Source organism: Pituophis catenifer, unplaced genomic scaffold (assembly GCF_029215685.1).
Source record: "Pituophis catenifer annectens isolate HBS135680 unplaced genomic scaffold, rPitCat1.0.hap2 SCAF_18, whole genome shotgun sequence".
Classification (NCBI taxonomy): domain Eukaryota; kingdom Metazoa; phylum Chordata; class Lepidosauria; order Squamata; family Colubridae; genus Pituophis; species Pituophis catenifer.
In genome coordinates this window covers 8,014,282-8,035,040 of record NW_027256898.1, presented here as the reverse complement: position 1 = coordinate 8,035,040, position 20,759 = coordinate 8,014,282, and the positions used below count along the sequence as shown (strand labels likewise).

Genomic DNA, 20,759 nt, shown 5'->3' with positions numbered 1-20,759 from the left:
CCCAGGGGTGAACGTGACCACGCTCGATCAGCCCGGCACGCCTCCCCTCGCCTCTACGCAGATGCACATCGACCACAGCGCGCAGGAGTTCCAGCTGGTCGATCTCTCTCGGCGCTTCCTGGTGCACGACTCCTTCTGGGCCCTCCCCAAGCAGTTCCTGGGGAACAAGGCAAGGGCACAGCAGATGGCACGCTCCCTGGATGCCCACCCATCTCCTGAGTTTGGGCACTCTTGAATACCCGCTTACCAGTGGTGGTATTCAGCTGGTTCTATCCAGTTTGGACGAACTGGTAGCGACGGCTGCGGGAGGCTCCGCCGACCCACCCGGACGTAATCACGTCCCATTTATCCATGTTTTTTACACTCTGCACATGCCCAGAAGGCCCTGCGCATGTGCCTAGGTGCTCGCATGTGCAAACCAGTAGTGGGCGCACTCACATTTGCGAACCGGTAACAAAGGTAAGTGAATACCACCTCTGCCACTTACCCCTAGCAACCAGCTTTCCTCACTTTCCCTTGCAGGTGGATTCCTACGGAGGCTCCCTCCAGTACACGGTGCGCTACCACCTAGGCCGAGGACAGTCAGAGCCCGTCCCGAAGCCGGACGTGGTCCTTGTGGGCAATGGGCAGAAGCTGCTTTACCGGCTGCAGGCGCTTCCCGAGCCCTTTGTGACCAACCGACGCCAGGTCCATTTCACAGAGGTGAGTGCCAGGGGAGCCAGGGAGGGGGAGGGGGGATGGAGGAGGAGGAGAACATTTGTCTCTTGCTGGGAGGGTCTCCTGAGATGGACCCTGTAAAGACACTCCCCCCCCCGCCAAATGGGACATAACACTCCCAATATTTTAAATGCTTCCAGGGATTTCATCCTTGTAATAACCTGTTGTGACCTAGGCTTACTGAGTCATTACAAGACACAATTAGTCCCAAACAAACCTATTTTATTGTAACAGCTGAGAATTACGTTCATTCTCAGCTGAGTCCCAACTAGTTGCAAAACAAGGCCTTCGGAAGAAGTCCTTCGGGATAATCACCAACCTTTATCTTCTTTGACACCCTGACAAAGGCCTTACTTGGCAAAGCCCCACGAAGTTCAGAAACAAACAGATGCCGACTGGAAACAGAGTTAGCAACGTTGCTTTCCTGCAAAAGACCCAAGTGCCGTTTTTTAAGCCTTATGGGAGGGGCCAGTCATCTCCTGGCCTTACTCCCGAGTCGCCCCTTTTGCTTTAGCTGCTCTTGCCTTCTAGCAGCTTTGCGCATGCGTGCACTAGGAACAGGCTCCTCCTGTTCCTCTGCCTCTCTGCTGTCCAACTCTGGGAGCTCCAGAATCCGTGCATCACTCCCAGATGGCCCTGGCCCCATCTCTGCCTCCGATGCAGAGCCCTCATCCGGGCCTTCCCCAGACTCCAGGACTGACCCATGTTCCTCCCCAGCCTCCTGACTGTCCGACTCTGCAGCTCTGCAAACTGCTGGCGGACCACAATATAACCAAGATCTGAAGTAACTCTTGCTTGGAAGCGGAAACTGCCCCGCCCAGTAGGCCACCTTGGCTCCTACTTGTGGCTCAAAGAAATAAGCCAAGCTACAAGCCACGGGAGGGCAAATCCACACTCGTCTCTGCTTCCGGTTGAGATTGGCGCCGTCTGATCATGTTTCCTGCCTACAGGGGAGCTGGCAGAAGGAGTCCGGGGAGCCCGTCAGCCGAGAGGAGCTGCTCCTCACCCTGCAGAACCTGGAGGCCCTCATGATCCAGACGGTGTACGATAATCGGATGGCCACGGTGGGACTGAGCAACATCGTCATGGACACCACCACCACGGAGGTCACCGGCCTGGGTGTGGCGCATCACGTGGAAGAGTGCAGGTGCCAGCTGGGAAACGGTCTAGGATGGGGCTACTTCTGGGGAATCTCTAGGACCAAAAATCTGTTTGAGGGAAGAGGGCTTACCGGAGCACACATTCCCCATAATCAAACCTGCTCTAGAGTCAGATAACACTTTTAATTAGTTTATTCCCCGGTTTGTTGTGGGTCAGAGGGTCTGAACAGGGAAGAGAGGGCTAACAGAATGTGTGTGTGTGTGTGTGTGTGTGTGTGTGTCCCCTCCATCATAGAGATGGGAGCCTCCAAGGGCTGGAAAACCAGGGCCACTCTAGGACTCCTCTAACATTTGCCTTCCCTCTTCCCACGACCCACAGCTTCCGCTCTGATCAGGCAGCAGACATTTTTTTTTTGCACTAAAATATGATTTGCCTCCTTGCGCGGAACCGCCATTTTGTAGGCCTGTCTAGGATTCCCACAAACATCGCGGTCCTCTCTTTGTATCCAGCCCTGGTTGTCAGTGCTGGAGAAAAACATTTACCCCGAGTAGACCTATTGGGCACGGCTGTGCCCTGAAACCCCCACCTTGACCTCTCCGGTGCAATCGTGCTTCCACCCAGAGTCGTTCTGAAGTAGCCAGAACAAGGACAAGCTTTGCTACTAACCCCTTGCCCGCTCTCTCCACTGAGCAGGGGCAACTGGTAGTTGTAGCTGCTGCTGCTGTCAGCTCCACTCATCCTACCTTCTGCAGGTGCCCCGTGGGCTACTCTGGCCTTTCCTGCGAACAGTGCGAGCCTCACTTCAAGAGAGTGTCCGGCGGCCCCTACCTGGGAATCTGTTCCGGCTGCAGCTGCCACGGCCACTCCACCTCCTGCGATCCCTTCTCTGGCTACTGTCTGGTGAGCGGCTCGGCACCAGGCATTGGGGAGGGGCAGGGTGGGCCCTAAAGATGCGGGGAGTGCTCCAAAACAAGCTTTAGACTTAGGGGTGCTGAGTGGAGAAAGTCTGAGAAGGCACCTAGGGGGAATGGCTGGGAAATTTTTCAAGCAGCCTGTCCTACAATTGCGGTGGAGGCGCAGTGGTTAGAGTGCAGGATTGCAGGCTAATTCTGCCGACTGCCGGCAGTTCGATTCTCACCAGGCCCAAGGTTGACTTCAGCCTTCCATCCTTTCGAGGTCGGTCAAATGAGGACCCCGATTGTCAGGGGGGAAAGATGCTGACTTTGTAAACCGCTTAGAGAGGGCTGTAAAGCACTGTGAAGCGGTATATAAGTCTTTTTTTTAAAATTTTATTTATTCCTTTACAAACAAAGTATTTATTCACATACAGATCGTGACGGGAGCTTTACACAATATATTAACTTCAGTCAAAATATACAAATAAGATATAAAATCTACACTAACCTTATCTTCTTTTTATTCTATTATTCAACCAAGTATACCATTGGTCCCAGCATTGAAAATATGCGGAATCCTTTTGATCTCTCAAAATTTTTGTTAACCTGTCAGCTTCCGCATATTCAATAATTTTTCCCAAAATCAAATCTTCAGCCGATAGGTCTTTCCCCTTCCAATATTGAGCAAAACATATTCTTGCTGCAGTTGTGATATATACAATCAAACACCATGTATTCGTGCCTATCTTATCTGGCCTGATATTTAATAGATAGTATTCTGGTTTCAATTGTAATTTATATCCAATAATTTCTAATATCCATCCCTGTATAAGTCTCCAAAACTCAATTACCTTGGGGCAGGTCCACCATACGTGAAAATAAGTACCTACCTCCCCACATTTCCAACAGTTTGGGGAGAGTCCTGGAAACATTTTGGATAGTCGGGCAGGAGGGAGATGCCATCTATACACCATCTTATACAAGTTTTCTTTGTAAGTGGTTGCCATCAGGAGTTTCAATTGTTTCGTCCATATTTCTTCCCATTTTACCAACTCAATTCAGTAATCAATATTTCTCCCCAGGAGAATAAGTCTTAAGTGCTATTGCTAAGTGATGGCATCGCACTGTTTGGTGCACAGGGCAAAAAAAAAAAATTAAGATTTGCGAAGCTGGGACACAGACACATACCCCAAGTCCTTGTACTCCTCTGTCATGCCACCCCCCCCCACCCCTCCAAGCACACTTCCCCTTCTCGCCTGCAAACTCCCCAAATGCATCTATACTGAGTCCGGGCAGCCCCAGTGCATGAAACTCTGTGGAGGTCCCAGATCCAAAAGGCAGTGATTCTTGGACCGGAGGAGAGTCCGGCCTCTCACGGCCTTTTCCTGACCCTCCTCCTCTCTCTTCCTTCAGAACTGCCAGCACAACACCGAAGGACCACGATGCGACAAATGCAAGCTGGGCTTCTTTGGCGATGCCACCCAAGCCACCCCGACGGCCTGTCGGCCTTGCCCGTGCCCGTACACCGAAGCTCCGCGCAGGTAAGGGAGGGGCGGGGTTGTCTAGGGGGGAAGTGCTTGGGGCAGCTTCAGCATACATCTCTGCGCAGATTTCTGTAGTGCGCCATGGTGGCGCGGTGGTTACAGTGCAGTACTGCAGACTCCTTCTGCTGACTGCCGGCTGCCTGCAGTTTGGCAGTTCAAATCTCACCAGGCTCAAGGTTGACTCAGCCTTCCATCCTTCTGAAGTTGGTAAAACGAGGACCCAGATTGTTGGGGGCAATAAGCTGACTCTGTAAACCGCTTAGAGAGGAGTGTGAAGCACTGTGAAGCAGTATATAAATCTACGTACTATTGATATTGGATGTTGTCGTCCCCATTGCCTTCCCACTCCCGCAGGAAAGAAAACTAAACTCCCAGTGGCTGAGAGAAGCCAGGTTCCCTTCTCCTCCCCCCACATACACACCTTTCCACAGCCATCTTCAGGTGCTGCACTGGTGCAACTTCTGCTCTTTGAGTGAGCTGCGCCAGTGGGGCTCGCTGGAGGCAGGACAGAGTTCCCTGGCAGTCAGCCTTAATGACGTTTTCCCTCTGGCAGGTTTTCCAACTCTTGCTTCTTGGATACGGACAGTCAGGCGACCTGCGATGCCTGCTTCCCGGGCTACACAGGACGCCGCTGCGAAAGGTAAAAGACGCAGAGCTCTTGCCTCAACCCGCCCCACTCCAGAAGTGCGGAGCCGCAGCAGTTGCTTAGTGCTAAGCTGCGTGGGGGGGAGGGGGAGGTTATGGTTAGGTGACATATCCGAGGGAGGGCTTTCCTTTCAAGAGGGGGGTGGTCTCTGACCCAGTGGTGGGATCCTTCCAGTTTAACAACCGGTTCGTTGATTGCGCGCAAACTGTGCACGTGCACAGGTCCACGAAAAATCACCTTCCATGTTAGTGTTAGGGAATTAAAACAGCTGAGGCACGGCTATCTGCTCTGCCGAGCTAAATCAGCTGCGAAGATAAAGGTAAATATCCAAGCTGATTGTTGGAACCCAGCTGATTGTCCGAGCGAACCGGTTTGCTCCCAACTGGTCATCAGAGCTACCAGTTTGCCTGAACTGATCCGAACCGGTAGAATCCCACCCACGCCTCTGACTGGCCGTGTCCATCCCTGCCCTTCCCAGGTGCGCTCCTGGCTACAAAGGCAACCCCATCCAGCCCGGCGGGAAGTGCGTGCTGATTGGAGGAGACATCGACATTCCAGGTAACCTCCTTGGGATCTCAGAGGGCTATTTCAAAGTCCCTGAAGGCCCGGCGGGACTGACCGTCCTCGGGGAGAGGGGAGGATGTCGAGAAAGACTTTGTCTTGCCGTTATGAAATTTCTGCTTTTATTCCAACTGTTGTGTGGGGCTCTTCTTGGGAGCCCCATCTCGGAGCAAACCCATCTCCCGGAAGCCGGCTCCTTGGCCTCTCCCATCCTCCACAGCCAGCCTCACATCCCAGAGAGAGGGGTAGTTTGTGAAACTAGGCTGGGCCTGAAGGAGGCGCTCTCCTCTATTCACTTGTCTCTCTATAGGGGAGGAGGTCGTCTGCGACGAGCGAGGGGGCAGGAAGGCTTCGAATGGGGGCTGCCGCTGCAAGGTAAGCTGATGGCACTGGGGGCGGAGCACCGTTTTAGGAAAGGAGGCAGTTTGCAAGCACGCACACACACACACACACACACACACACACACACACACATACACACACCTGTTTCAAAACCCAGCTCCTTCCCCAAGAGGTTGGTACCTCTGGAACAGTGAAGTGGTCTGGAGCTCAGCCAAATGAAAAGGACTTTGGATGCTGAAATTCCAAATTAGGAGGGACTCTGTGTCTATACGTGCAATCCAGGGGTGGGATTCTACTGGTTCGGACCGGTTCGGACGAACTGGTAGCTCCGATGATCAGCTGGGAGCAAACCGGTTCGCCCTGCTGATCAGCTGGGAGCGAACCAGTTCCCCGCCCGCCTGCTCACCCCTGCACTTTACTTATCTTTATCTTCGCAGCTGATTAGCATGGAAAAGCAGATTTGCTGCGCCTCAGCTAGCACAGGGGTTGGCAACCTTAAACCCTCAAAGAGCCACAAAGGTCTTAACCGGAAGCCTCCTGTTCAATTCTGGAGCCAACCGGAAGTCCGGTTTCCCCACCATAGAGTCTCCTCCTAGTGTGGTGTCCTTTTTCCTCTACCTGTCCTAACCAAAAGCCCTATCAATTGTGGAGCCGACTGGAAAACCCGTCCCTTGCCATAAAGTCTCCTCCTGGCATGCCATACTCTCCCCACCCCCCACTAACCGGAAGCTCCTCTCAAAATTGTGGCGCCGACCAGTGACAGGGAGCCGCAGCAGAGGGATGAAAGAGCCACATGCGGCTCCAGAGCCACGGGTTGCCGACCCCTGCCCTAGCACTAACGTGGAAGGTGATTTTTTTTGTTGAACCGTGCACACGCCTGCAGCGCGCGATCACCGAGCCGGTTGTTAACCCGGAAGGATCCCACCACTGGTGCAAGCACACACCAGTCCACCCTCAGGAAAGAGTTGTGCCGAGCAAACCGTGGCCTCGGGGCCCTTGTTTCCCTTACGAACGTCTGAATCCGAGAGGGCGTGAGATTAAAATATTAGAAAGCGTTTGGCCCTGCAGAATGTCAATAGGAGGATCTGTTTGGCAGAGCCCCCTCCTTCTGGGGGGAGGGTCCATGGGGGATGCCCGGAGTGTGAAAAGGCTGACCGGGAGTCAACAAACGGGCTGCTTGGCTTAAGGTGGCTGGGTGACCTCAACCATCCCCGTTTGGCAGCCGAGGTTTAGGGCGGAGGCCGTTTACAGAGCCGGCCACTGTTTTGGCACCCTGTGTGAACTCTCTCTCTGTCTCTCTTCTCTCTCTCACCAGCCGAACGTCCAGGGGCCGTCCTGCAACGAGTGCGCCACGGGCAGCTTCCACTTGAGCCACAGGAACCCCGAGGGCTGCCTCCGCTGCTTCTGCATGGGGGTCTCACGCCAGTGCGCCAGCTCCTCTTGGAACAGGGATCAGGTAGATCCCTCGGGACTGACTCCTTCAAGGAGGGGTGGGTGGGAACGGGCAACCCCCAGGAAGGTGCAGCTAACTCCAAGGTCCTTTCTGGAATTGACCCCCCTCTTTGCTCCTGGCTCTAGGTGCAGCTGACTCACGAGGATGCCCAGAGGGGGCAGTTCAGCCTCGCCAATTCTGCCAACACCCGGACGGTCAGCGAGGGGATCCGCTTTACGGAGGGCTCGGAGCTCACCTTCTCTTCCTTCCACATTCTGCCACGGGACGTCTACTACTGGGTGCTGCCCGAGCGCTTCAGGGGAGACAAGGTGCTTTGGGGGAGGGAAGAGAAGAGCGGGACGGGGGGGGTTCAGATGGAGAGTGGGGTCCTTCCAGGCTGTCCTCCCCTGAAAGTAGCTGTCCTTAAGCGGCTTCTACAGATGTAACCAGAGTTGTTGGTTAACAAGATAGACATCAAATCAGTTTCATAATAAAAATAAACACAGGCAGTCCTTGATTTACAACAGTCCTCGTTTAGCACCATTCAAAGTTACAACGGTGCTGAAAAAAAAGTGACTTATGACCGATTTTCACATTAGCGACCGTTGCAGCACCCTCCCTGATCGAAATTCAGATGCTTGGCAACTGACTTCTATTTATGACCGTCGCAGCGTCCCCGGGGATCACGGGATCCCCTTTTGTGACGAGCAGAGTCCACGCATGGGGCATCTGCCAGAGTCACTGTGTGACTCACTATAGCGATTCACTTAACAACGCTGCCAAGAAAGGGCCGTAAAATGGGGGCAAAACTCACTTGAAGAAATGTTTCATTCGGCGACATAAATTTGGGGCTCTGTTGTGGGTCGTAACTCGAGGGCTACCTGTACAGATTTCAATCCTGGGGCTCCCCCTGGTGGAAAGATTTGACCCAGCGCTGAGCCTGATCTCTGCTCCGTCCCCAGGTGACCTCGTACGGAGGAGAACTCCGCTACACCATCAGCCACGATGCCTTCCCCGGCTCCCCTCTGCTGCGCGGCCGGGCCGACGTTCTGATCCAGGGAAACGGCATTTTCCTGGAACACGTGGCTGCAAGCACTCCTCTGCCCGGGGAGCCAACCACCTTCACGGTGTCCTTCCGGGAGGTGAGAACCTAGCTCCGTGTTGGGGAACCTATGGCACATGTGCCACAGGTGGCACAAAAGAGCCCTCTCTGCAGGCATGCGAGCCGTCGCCCAGCTCAGCTCCACCCCACATGTGTATGCGCCTCCTGCCAGCCAGCTGATTTTCGGGTCTCTGCCGCGCATGCGTGGGGGTCGGGGCGCATGTGGGAGAAACGTGCATGCCCATGGGAGCAGGGGGTAGTGCGCACATGCGCGAGGCAGGGGGAGCGCGCGGGGTGCCATTTTGGGCCTAGCAGGCCTCCCTGCAGCTTCCTGGGACCAAAAACAGTCCGCGGGGACCCCCCCATGGCCCGTTTTTGGTCCCAGGAGGCTGCAGGGAGGCCTGCTAGGCCCAAAACTGGGCGCGGGGGTGGTGTGTGTGTGTGGGGGGGGTTCGCGTGCGCAGGAGGCAAGGGAAGCATGGGGACGGTCGCACACATGTTATAGGTGTGGGCACGCTTTCGGCACGCGACAACAAAAAAGTTAGCCATCACTGAGCTAGCCTGTCAGGAAGTAGCCTTAGATTCTACCTGGGCCTTCGGTTCATCTGCCCAGCCACAGAGGCAATTCAGCCGCCGCCGCTGCCACACAAATGGGGGGAGCCTCTGTGCAAAAGGGAGGCTGTGTGTGTGTGTATGTTTGTGTTGTGGTTTTCGTTTCCCCAAAGGCAACATTCACACACATACCCAACTTCTTTTTTAGCAAGCCTGGCACCGTGCCGATGGGCAGAACGCCACTCGGCAGCACCTCCTGATGGCGCTGGCTGACATTGATGTTTTCATGATCCGGGCCTCTTACGCCGAGCGACCTTCCGAGACCAGGTAAGGGGGCCCTGAACTGTGCCGGACAGGAGGGAAGCCAAGGGGCTTGTGGGTGGGTGGGCTCTTGATGGCTCATCGGTCATTCCTGCCTTTCTCCAGGCAGGAGCCCTTGGTCTTAACTTGGTTTCATCCGACAGGATCTCCGATATCCACATGGATGTGGCAGTACCACACACCACAGGCCTGAGCCCAGCCCCGGAGGTCGAGGAGTGCACTTGCCCGCCCGGCTACCGAGGGCCATCCTGCCAGGTGAGCAGCTGGTGGGGAGTGGGCATTGCTCCCTGAGCCTGGCGGAGGGGCTGCGTGGAGAAAGCACCCAGCAAGTGGGTGTTGTGGCGTGCCAGTGGCCAGCAGAGCTGGTAGCAGATTCGGACAGTGAGGAGGTTGGGGAGGAACGTGGGCCAGTCCTGGAGTCTGGGGAAGGCTCTGATGAAGGCTCTGCATCGGAAGCAGAGAGGGGGCCAGGACCGCATGCCAGTTATCAGTTTCCTTCAGAGTCGGACATCAGTGGGGCAGAAGAACAGCTGGAGCCTGTTCCCAGTGTGCGCATGCACAGAGTTGCCAGACAAAAGGAACAACTAAAGAACAAAGGTCGACTTGGGAGTAAGGCCACAGGTGGATGATGAATGGCCCCTCTCAGAGGGAATAAAGAGGAGCGAAAGGGGAGTGGAGTTTGCAGGAGATAATTAGTTTGCTTAATTGGTTCATGACTCCTTGCCACGTTTTGAAGATATCGGCCTGGCAGCTCTCCAAGCCAGATAAGGTCTGTGACTGTAAATTCTCCCTTGAAAGACTTTGCTGAAGGTGAATGAGAGGAATTCACAGTAACTTAATAAAAAGGGGTTTTTGTCGGGACAAGGAGTCTGACTTTGTGGTTTGGGAATGCCTAGGTCAGAACAGGGGGGCAGCCCAGAGCCCAGCTGATCGCCTTCCCGTCTGCTGCTGTTGAGTTGCCCCTTCCCTCCTGTGTTGCAGGACTGCGACGTTGGGTACACCCGCAGCACCAGCGGCCTCTACCTGGGCACCTGCGAGCCATGCAGTTGCAACAGGCACGCAACCGAGTGCGATGTGGAGACGGGAGAGTGCCAGGTGGGTAGGCCACAGGCTGGGAGCAGGAGAAGAGGGTACCCCACCCCTTGGCAGTGCAAGGAGGGTCTTGGACTGCTTGGCTCTCACCGGACCAGCAGCCGTTCCTAGAAGAACGTTCTCGGTGCTGAGGAGGCACCTAGGAAACTTCCCCCCCTGGCCTGGCCCTCGTGGCTGACCCACGGCTCCCCTCTGCTTCCAGGGCTGCCAGCACCACACGGAAGGATTCCACTGTGACCGCTGCCAGCCTGGATTCTACGGAGATGCCCAACACGGGATGCCCGGAGACTGCCGGCCGTGCCCCTGCCACGGACCATCCTCAGCCATCCAGTAGGTGGAAGCCGTAACTGTTGGCAGGCCAATCCTCGCCACGAGAGACCCTTTGACCCCCTTTTCTTTCGCCACCGCAGAGAATCCGGGACCTGCTTTGTGGACGCCGACGGAGAGCCAACCTGTGACTCCTGTGCTCCGGGTTACATCGGGCGCCAGTGTGAAAGGTAGGCAGGCCGAGAGAGAGAGAGCTCGGGGCCTGGGCTCAGCCGGGTCTTCTGCTGGCATCGGGGAAGTCCTGACAGGGGGCTGCCTGTTGGCTTTCAGCTGGGGCCGGTCTGGCTCCAGTTTCCGCTTCTTTTCTTAACTGAGCCTGTTCTCTTGGCCCAGGTGTGCTCCGGGCTTCGTTGGGAACCCTAGCCAGGGTCAGCCCTGCACAGGTGAGTTCAGAGGAAGGAGGACAGGTGGGTGATGGGGAGTTGGCTATGTAGGGAGGGGACGCTTCCCCTGATAGGGTGGAATCAGAACTGGCGTGGAAAGAAAGAGAGAGAGAGGGAGGGAGGGGGAGGGGAGGAAGAGAGAGAAAAAGGAAGGAAGGAAGAAAAAAGGAAGGAGACAGAGAGAAAGAGACGGGGAGGGATGGAGGGGGAGGGAGAGAGAAGAAGGAAGGAAGAAAATGGAAGGAAGGATAGAGAGAGAGAAAGAGGGAGGGGGAGGGAGGGAGAGAGAAAAGGGAAGGAAGGAAGAAAAAAGAAAAAGAAAGGGAGGGGGAGAGAAAAAGGAAGGAAGGAAGAAAAAAGGAAGGAGAGAGAGAGAAAGAGAGGGATGGAGGGGGAGGGAGAGAAAAGAAGGAAGGAAGAAGGGAGGAAGGAGAGAGAGAAAGGGAGGGGGAGGGAGAGAGAAAAGGGAAGGAAGGAAGAAAAAAGAGAAAGGGAGGGGGAGAGAAAAAAGGAAGGAAGGAAGAAAAAAGGAACGAGGGGGAGGGAGGGAGAGAGAAAAAGGAAGGAAGGAAGGAAGAAAAAAGGAAGAGAGAGGGAGTGGGAGGGACGGAGGGGGAGGGAGAGAGAAGAAGGAAGGAAGAAGAAAGGAAGGAAGGAGAGAGAGAAAGGGAGGGGGAGAGAAAAAAGGAAGGAAGGAAGAAAAAAGGAAGGAGAGAGAGAGGGGGGAGGAAGGGGGAGGGACCGAGAAAAAGGAAGGAAGGAAGAAAAAGGAAAGAAAAAGAAAGAAAGAGAAAGAAAGAAAGAAAGAAGAAAGGAAGGAAGGAAGGAAGGAAGGAAGGAAGGAAGGAAGGAAGGAAGAATAACTTTAAGGCACAGAAGGGGAGGTGGAAAGGGGGAAGGAGGTGGGAAAGAACCTTCCAGAGTGCACCCCAGACCACAGCACTTTTTCTCTTCGCCTCCGTCCAGATTCCACCTCCGGATGCCATTGCAACCCACACGGCAGCCTCAGCAACCGCTGCGATGCCAGCAGGCAATGCCAGTGTAAGGTAGGCAGGGGGGAAGGGAGGAGGGCAGAGGGAAGAGGCATGGTGCTTTCCACCTCCTCCTCACTGCCCCCTTCCTCTGCAGAGGAGGGCTAGCCTCGTCTCCCTCTTGCCCAGCTCCCTTGACTGACCCCCAGGTCTCCCACCATGCTCCAGCCGGCCTTCCTTAGTTTGCTCCCTGCCTCTCCACCCAGAGTCTCTGTGTGTGAATTTGTGTCTTCCTGCTCCACGCCAGCCCCTTTTGCTTCCTTCCAGGACCACGTCGAGGGCCTCTCCTGCGACAGCTGCCGCCCTCATCACTTCCATCTGAGTGCGGAGAACCCCCTCGGCTGCCTGCCCTGCTTCTGCATGGGAGTGACCCAGCTATGCACCAGCTCATCCTACCACCGCGACGTGGTAAGGCATGGGGGGGGCAATCAAAACTCGATTTCATTGAGGGCCGCATCAGGGTTGTGTTTGACCTCGGGTGTGTGTTTGGTCAGGTGGGCGTGGCCAGCTCGACGTAACTCCTGTCGGGGGGCCCGAGCGCTTTGCCAGCGAAAATGGGCCCCCGAGCTCCATTTTCGGCCACCACGGCCTCCTGCAACCCTCTGGCAGTGAAAACGGAGCTCGGGAGGGCCTAAGTACCCCGCGGGGCCAGATCCGGCCCCCGGGCCTTGAGTTTGACACCGTCAAACCTCTTACTACCGTTGCGGTAAGAGGTCACGGCTTCCTTCCTGGGGGGGTCAGGGGTATCAGAGGTCTTCTGACGGGCTTTTCCTCAGCCCATTCTGCCGTCCCCCCCCCCGCAGGTCAGCACCTCCTTCCATCCCGGCGACTTCCAGGGCTTTGCGCTGGTCAACCGGCAGCGCAGCGTCCGCCTCCCGAGCGGCTTTGCGGTAGAGATGTCCCCCGAGGGCCCTCAGCTCTCCTACGACCAATTTAGGGAGCTGAGCCAGGAGTCTTATTACTGGCAGCTGCCGGACGCCTACCTGGGAGACAAGGTGAGTCCGGGTGGGAGGGCAGGGCTAACCCGGCACCCTACAGGACATCTCTAGGAGCTTTGGTGGTGGTGGGGGGAACCCTTCTGTCTGGCCAGAATGGAGGGGGCCTGTGCATAGGGAGGGTGCCCCATAGAGGACGCTGGCTCAGATCAGGAGCTTCTGTTCCGTGGGGAGTGGGGGCGGGGGGTGACACAGGAAATCTCTTGAGTTTTCCTCCAGGGAACGCCGACAATTTATGTTCCTCTCTCCAGTCAGTGTGAGGGTGCGGGTAGATTCCAGAACCCATGTGCCTGGTGTCTGAACTGAGAATCGGAGCGAAGGGCACGCAATTTTCCTCCCTTTCGACTGGCATTCAGCCCTCCCGCTCCAACCAGTGTGCCTCTATATATCCTCTATATATCCTCTATATATTTACAGTATTTTTTGGAGTATAAGATGCTCCGAAGTATAAGCTTTGGAGCACCTAGCTTTTGGGGAGGAAAACAAGAAAAAAAAATCTGCCTCTGCCTCCCAGCAATTTGCCCCCTAAAAGCAAACAGCCCTTTCAGTTTCAGCTTCAGCACAGCCTGATTAGCACAAGCAGCTGATTGTCGGTTGGATCATCTTACCGACATCAGCTGTTTCAGACTGCAGGGATTGCCATAGCCTATTGCTGCTCTGCATGACCCATTTTCGGCCTCCGCATCCGGTTTCCAGCCTCCGCATGCCCCGTTTTCGGCTCCCACGTGCCCCATTTTCTGCCCGTTCCAGGCGGCGGGAATCGGTATGAGCAGAAAACGAGGCGCACGGTGGCCAAAAACACACACGGAGGCCAAACATGGGACATGGAGGCTGAAATTGGGGGCATGCGTAGGTGGCAATAGGCAATGGCAATCCCTGCAGCCTGAAACAGCTGATGTCGACGGGCCGATCCAACTGACAATCAGCTGCTTGTGCTAATCAGGCTGAAACAGGCTGTTTGCTGCAAGGAAGCAAATTGCTGGGAGGCAGAGGGCAAAGGGTGGGGGCTGGCGGGTGGGCGGGCGGGGCTACATTCGTATACGTCTTATACACTCATGTATAAGACGTACCCAAATTTTCACTCTCTTTTAGGGGGGGAAAAGTGCATTTTAAACACCAAAAAATACGGTATATATCTATAAATACCTTTATATCCATCTTCCCTAAAATCCTGGGGTCGTCGCAGCATCAATATCTTTTCTCCCCTTTTGGCTCCACAGTGGGCAGAAGTGCGCAGGAGGATCAGGGAGTGGCATGTTGGGGGGCCTTTTTGCCCCCCCTCCTGCCCCCCCAAGACCGAGGCCAGTGTGTGGGGAAGGCAATGGGGAGATGGCTCTACTTGACTTCTCTGTTTCTTTTTCCTCCTTTTTCTTCCTTCTTTCCTGCCTGACCCGTTTGCCAGGGGGAGACCTATTATGCCCGGATGCGTCGTGCCCACAAGGTACGCTGACCCAGGCCCATCCAGGAGCCCCGGAGAGCGTGGGGCAGCTCCTAAACCTCTCTGGTGTTGGGCTGAGGAAATGCAAGGACTCAGACCTGTCTTGCTCTATTCTTTTTTGGCACCGGCGTCCTTCCAAATTTGCGCCCTTGCGTGTGGTGGCTCCTCTTGTTCGTGGCTCGCTGTGCCCACCGCAGTTGGGCAGCTAGCCTCCCCATTGCGTTCTTGAGCTTCCCTAGGGGACAAACGGTGGCGTGTGGGGTTGACGGCTTTGGAAGGGCAGCTGGCATGGCCCTCACCAGCCTGCCTCCCTCCCTCCCGGCAGAACTCCACGTCCCTCTCGGAGGAGCAGCTGAGGAAGGAGGTGGCCGCGGGGCGGATCCCCGGCCCTCTGGCCCTCCAGAGCAGGGGCAGGCGAGCTGCTCAGGTAACGGGCCCGGGTGAGAGCTGCAGAGCCTCTCTGGCTCCAGGCTGTGCCACGGACGAGGCCACGGATGAGCAATGTGGGGTCAGCTCTGAGCCTGTCGGCTCTTGTGGACTTGGGAAGGGCCTGAGGAACTTTGGAAATCTGCCAGCCTCCTCTTCTCTTCTCTTCTCTTCTCTTCTCTTCTCTTCTCTTCTCTTCTCCTCTCCTCTCCTCTCCTCCCCTCCCCTCCCCTCCCCTCCTCTCCTCTCCACTCGACTCGACTCGACTCGACTCGACTCAACTCGACTTCTCTCTCTTGCCTTGCTTTGCCTTGCCTTTTCTCTTTTTTCTCTTCTCTTCTCCTCTCCTCTGCTCTCCTCTGCTCTGCTCTCTTGACTTGCCTCTGTTCTCTCTTGCCTTTTCTCTTTTTTCCCTTCCCTTCCCTTTCCTTCTCTTCTCTTCTCTTTTCTTTACTTGACTTGACTTCTCTCTCTTGCCTTGCTTTGCCTTGCTTTTTTTTCTCTTTTTTCCTCTTCTCTTCTCTTCTCTTCTCTTCTCTTCTCTTCTCTTCTCTTCTCTTCTCTTCTCTTCTCCTCTTCTCTCCTCTCCTCTCCTCTCCTCTCCTCTCCTCTCCTCTCCTCTCCTCTCCTCTCCTCTCTGGACCTGCCTCTTTTCTCTCGCCTTTTCTCTTTTTTTTCTTCTCTTGACTTGACTTCTCTCTCTTGACTTGCTTCTTTTCTCTCTTGCCTTTTCTCTTTTTTCTCTTTTCTTCTCTTGATTTGAGTTGAGTTCTCTTGCCTCTTCTCTTTCTCTTTCTCTTCTCTTCTCTTCTCTTCTCTTCTCTTCTCTTCTCTTCTCTTCTCTTCTCTTCTCTTCTCTTCCCTTCCCTTCCCTTCCCTTCCCTTCCCTTCCCATCTCTATCTCTATCTCTATCTCTATCTCTATCTCTCCCTTTCTTTCCCTTTTTTTTCTCTGCTCCACCATCAGACCCAGGAAACCCAGCTGAGACAGGATGCCGACATCTGGGAGATGCTTTCCCGCATTGCAGCAGAAGGCAACCCCCCCAAATCCCCCCCACCTGCCAAACTGCGGAGACCCTCTGTGGCCCGCAGAGGCTCTCTGCATCCTCCTCGCTTGGCTGCTCCCCCAGGCAGGTCTTCTCTTCTCCCTCCTTCTCTGGCCGCCCCTCCCGGCTCAGTCCCCCAGGTACACCTCTTCTACCTTGACCTCTGCACGCGTCTGGCCGGAAAGGGGGGTGGCTGGCAACCCCTACTTTCCTCAGGGCAACCTTGCCTTGCTGGCTCCCTCTGGGGCAGTTGACCCCAAACTCATCCTTCCCTTCCTTTTAACTAAGTTGCCAGCCTGGGTGGATCAAAACATGTCTTCTTTTCCTTCCTTCCTTCCTTCCTTCCTTCCTTCCTTCCTTCCTTCCTTCCTTCCTTCCTTCCTTCCTTCTCTCTGGATGGGGCCGCACCTCCTCTGCCCTGGAGTCCAGGCAGGTGGCCTTCCCACAGGACAATCTGTTGATGCCAACAAACACCTGCTTTCTGCTTCCAAGCGCCGGCTCTGGGGGGCTCAGGCCCCAAAGGTACCCTTGCATGAGCTGGAGTTGCTTTAGGTGGCATCTCACAGACAAGGCAGGCGGGGCTGGGAGTGGGCTTTGGGCAGGGGGAGCCTTTTCTTTTGTGGGTGGGTGGGTAGGAAGGAAGGGAAGAGAGAAGGTAAGATTAGGGAAGAGAGAAGGAAAGGAAAGGGGGCAGGAAGGTGGAAGGAATGAAGGAAGGAAAGAAAAGGAAAGGAAGGAGGGAGGAAAGAAAGGGAAGAGAGAAGGAAAGGAAAGGGAGGAAGGAAAGAGAAGGGAATATTAGGGAAGAGAGAAGGAAAGGAAAGGGAGGGAAGGTGGAAGGAATGAAGGAAGGAAAGGGAAAGGAAAGGAAGGAGGGAAGGAGGGAGGAAAGAAAGGGAAGAGAGAAGGAAAGGAAAGGGAGGAAGGAAAGAGAAGGGAATATTAGGGAAGAGAGAAGGAAAGGAAAGGGAGGGCAGGTGGAAGGAATGAAGGAGGGAAAGGAAAGGAAGGGAAAGAGGGAGGAAAGAAAGGGAAGAGAAGGGAGGAAGGAAGGGAAGATTAGGGAAGAGGAAAGGAAAAGGGAGGAAGGAAAGAGAAGGGAATATTAGGGAAGAGAGAAGGAAAGGAAAGGGGGAGGGAAGGTGGAAGGAATGAAGGAGGGAAAGGAAAGGAAGGGAAAGAGGGAGGAAAGAAAGGGAAGAGAAGGGAGGAAGGAAGGGAAGATTAGGGAAGAGGAAAGGAAAAGGGGAGGGAAGGTTGAAGGAAGGAAAGGGAAAGGAAAGAGGGAAGGAGGAAATAAAGGGAAGAGAGAAGGAAAGGAAAGAAGGGAGGAAGGAAGGAAAGGAAGGAGGGAAGGAAAGGGAAAGGAAAGGAAAGGAGGGAGGAAAAGGGTAGAGAGAAGGAAAGGGAAGGAAGGTGGAAGGAAGGAAGGAAAGGGAAAAGAAGAAGAAAGGAAAGAGAAAGAAAAGAAAGAAAAAGAGAAGGGAAGAGAGAAGGAAAGGAAAGAACGGAAGGAGGGAAGGAGTGGGCTGCTTTCCCTCCCAAGGTCCTTCTTCCTTAAAATGGCGGCGGTGTGTGCATGTGCTTTGTTCCGCCTTGAATTTCGGGACCCCCTTTTCTTGGGGGAGCGTGAGTGGGTGTGAGGGAAAACAGATGTGCTCTTGGGTGGGCTGGGCTGTGGAATTGGTGTGAGCCTTGTGTGCGTGAGCAGCGTTGTCGGGGTGCACTGGAACCGGCTCCCCTCTTCTCTCTCAGCGCTGGCTGCTCTACCGAGGCCTTCCCAAGCTTCCTGAAGCCACTTTCTACTGGGAGCTGCCCAGGCCTTTCCTGGGGAACCAGGTAACCTTCCTTCCCAGATGGTGAGGCTGGGACCCAGCATGGTGTGGTTTCCCTCTCATAATGACCGTCCTGCGTGGCAGCAGTTCATTACAGGTAGTCCTCGACTTACAACGGTTCGTTTAGTGACCGAAATTACAACATCGCCGAAAAAGGCGGCTTACGACCGCCTCTCACACTTAACGGCCATTGCGGCATTCCCCATGGTCACGGGGGTTAAAAATTCAGATTGTTGGCAGCCGTCTCAGAGTTATGACGGTTCCCGGGATGCACGCGATCCTTTGTGGCGACCTTCGGCCAAGCAAACTAGATTCACGGAACCGCTGCGTTCCTCACCGAACGACCGCGACGATTCACTTTTAACAACCGAGGCGAGAAAGGCTGTTAAACGGAGCGAAGCTCGCTTGGGGACAAACGCCTCGCTGAGCAACGGAAACGTTGGGCTCTCTTGTGGTCGTAAGTCGAGGATTACCTGCCTTGCACGGAGCCTTCTTCCAGCGTGTGGTGCTTCTCTGTCGCGGAGAATGTGAGCTACGTAATTCTCAGGTTGATTTTTTTCCAGAGCTTTTACTCGAATGAGGTTGTGCCCAGCAATGGTTTGTGTGAATTAATACTGGGGGAAAGTTTTTAGAAAGGACGTTTCTTCTCCAGAGGATCTGAGGGAGATTCCTCATTTAAGGGGTGCAGGCGCGTCTGAAGGCCTCGTGAGCTAAGCCAGCAGAGAGAAATCCCATCGAATGGCTTTTCGATTCGTGCCTGCTCGATTTGTTGCGTGAGGGTTGTGAGAAAAAGGCGCAGAAGTAGGGAAGCCCGTGGCAGACAGCCTGCCTTCTGCCTGGCCTACCTCGCAGGGTCGCAGAGAGGATTAAAATCTCCGCTGGGTCCAAGCAGGTTACGAGGGCCCGGCCTTGAGCTGCCTGGACAGCAGTGGTGATATTTAGCTGGTTCTATCCGGTTCGGGCGAATCAGTAGCGGCGGCTGCGGAAGGCTTTGCCCACCCACCTGGACGTCATCACGTCCCATTTATCCACCTTTTTGATGCTCTGTGTATGCGCGGAAGGCCCTGAACATGCGCGGATGTGGCGCGAACAGGTAGCGAAGGTGAATACTATCCCTGCTGGACAGGAATCTTCCCCCTAAGCCTAAACGCCACACTTTGAACACTGGTCCCTCTCTGTCCTGGCTGGAACCGGAAGCCCCGCCTGGCCAAGGGGGAACGAGTGACCGAACAGAGGGTCTCCACTTTCACCCTTGCAGGTGGGATCCTACGGGGGACGCCTCCGCTACACCCTTTCCTACTCGGCCGGAGGGAGAGGCACCCCGGTGCCCGATGCGGATGTACAGATTACCGTAAGTTGGGGAGGGGGGCACCCTGCCTGGAAGTGGTCTTTTGGGGGGAGGGAGAAGCTGGAGCCCCTCCCTCAGGATTCCCCCTTCCCTTTTATCTTGCTCGAGTTTGTGGCTTCTCTCAAGCGCTCTGCCTGGCCTTCCCCGTCTTGGAGGAAGGATTAGCAATTGGCTTCTCTGCCCCGTAGGAAGTGGGTGGGTGGGTGGGGAGGGGCTAGGGCAAATGGGGCTCTCCTTGGGGACCCTTCTGGCTGCTGTGGAAGTCTCCCCCCTAGGGATGGACTGCTGGGGGTTCGCAGGGGTTCGGGAGAACCTATAGCTAAGATTCTGTGCAGTTCAGAGAACCCCCAAATCTCACTCCTGGCTGGCCCTGCCCACCCCACCCCACCCTTCCCAGGAGTCCCCACACGGCCCGTTTTGGATGCAAGTAAGTGCAGGGCACACGCGGAGGCTCGGGGATGGTGAAAAACGGCCCTATCAGAGGGCCTCCAGAGCCTGGGGAGGCCGTTTTCCGCCCTCCCGGAAGCTTGAGGAAAGCCTCTGGAGCCTGGGGAGGGCAAAAATGCCCCTCCCCACCATGGGTGCAGGAGGCCGGCTAGGCCACGCCTACCATGGCCACACCCACCAACCGCTCCCCCCCCTTGCTCTTCCTCTCCTTCAGGGCAATGACATCACCCTAGTGGCCTACCTGTCCGAGCTGCGGCCTCACGAGCACAAGGCTTTTGAGGTCATCTTCCGGGAGGTAAGGCAAAGGGAGAGTCACGGGGGAGGGAGGGAGGAAGGGAGCAAGCAGGCTGGCATTCCTGCACCCCAGTGGGTCCCTTGTTGCCTCCTGGCTGAGCTGCAGAACCAGTCCAGCTGCCGATCCCACCTGTGGCCCCTGCCCTGCCCCTTTCCATGCTTAACGGACCTCCCACCTCCTTTCTCTTTCCCCAGCAATTCTGGAAGCGGCCGGATGGGCAGCCCGCCACGCGGGAGCACTTGCTGATGGCCTTGGCCGACCTGGACGAGATCCTCATCCGGGCCACCCACTCCACGGACATGCTTTCAGCGGGCATTACCGGCGTCAGCATGGAGACTGCGGTGCCCACCTACACCAGCCTGCCCCGGGCTTTGGAAGTGGAGCAATGCCGCTGCCCGCCCGGATACGAGGGCCTTTCTTGCCAGGTGAGCCAACCGGCTGGGCCCGGCGGGACCTGGAGGCCTCAGGGGAGGCACTGACTGACACACACACACACCCCACTTCCTGCCTTCTCTCTCTCCCGCAGGACTGCGCGGCTGGCTACACCCGGACCGGCGGAGGGCTGTACCTGGGCCACTGCACACTGTGTGAATGCAACGGGCACTCGGAGTCCTGCCACCCTGAGACTGGCACTTGCTCGGTGAGACCCCCTTCTGGGTTGCTGTCCTCCCCCTGAGTTTCTGGGATGGGGGGGGCGGGCTTTGCCCCTTCTCTGAGCTTTGCCAAAGACACTAGCAAAGAGGGAGGAGCAGGAATAAGGAATACCGTATTTTTCGGAATATAAGACGCACCGGAGTGTAAGATGCACCTACCTTTTTGGGTGAGGAAAAGAAGAAAAAGAAATCTTCCTCTGCCTCTGCCTCTGCCTCTGAGCAATTTTGC

At 55.5% G+C, this 20,759-nt stretch overlaps 1 protein-coding gene across 1 annotated transcript in view; it reads left to right on the top strand.

The window, feature by feature from the left end:
- HSPG2 (heparan sulfate proteoglycan 2) overlaps positions 1-20,759 on the top strand; it is an 89,503-nt gene that overhangs the window by 29,337 nt on the left and 39,407 nt on the right. The window contains exons 15-38 of the mRNA XM_070956229.1: positions 6-169; positions 523-702; positions 1,668-1,864; positions 2,571-2,718; positions 4,128-4,255; positions 4,812-4,898; positions 5,383-5,462; positions 5,776-5,840; positions 7,123-7,263; positions 7,386-7,568; positions 8,202-8,381; positions 9,102-9,220; positions 9,358-9,469; positions 10,196-10,309; positions 10,509-10,636; positions 10,717-10,803; positions 10,967-11,016; positions 11,983-12,062; positions 12,315-12,455; positions 12,851-13,042; positions 19,046-19,138; positions 19,797-19,877; positions 20,072-20,302; positions 20,404-20,517. Of these exons, the coding sequence (XP_070812330.1) occupies positions 6-169; positions 523-702; positions 1,668-1,864; positions 2,571-2,718; positions 4,128-4,255; positions 4,812-4,898; positions 5,383-5,462; positions 5,776-5,840; positions 7,123-7,263; positions 7,386-7,568; positions 8,202-8,381; positions 9,102-9,220; positions 9,358-9,469; positions 10,196-10,309; positions 10,509-10,636; positions 10,717-10,803; positions 10,967-11,016; positions 11,983-12,062; positions 12,315-12,455; positions 12,851-13,042; positions 19,046-19,138; positions 19,797-19,877; positions 20,072-20,302; positions 20,404-20,517 (3,095 nt within the window). The remainder of the gene's footprint in view (positions 1-5; positions 170-522; positions 703-1,667; positions 1,865-2,570; positions 2,719-4,127; positions 4,256-4,811; positions 4,899-5,382; positions 5,463-5,775; positions 5,841-7,122; positions 7,264-7,385; positions 7,569-8,201; positions 8,382-9,101; positions 9,221-9,357; positions 9,470-10,195; positions 10,310-10,508; positions 10,637-10,716; positions 10,804-10,966; positions 11,017-11,982; positions 12,063-12,314; positions 12,456-12,850; positions 13,043-19,045; positions 19,139-19,796; positions 19,878-20,071; positions 20,303-20,403; positions 20,518-20,759) is intronic.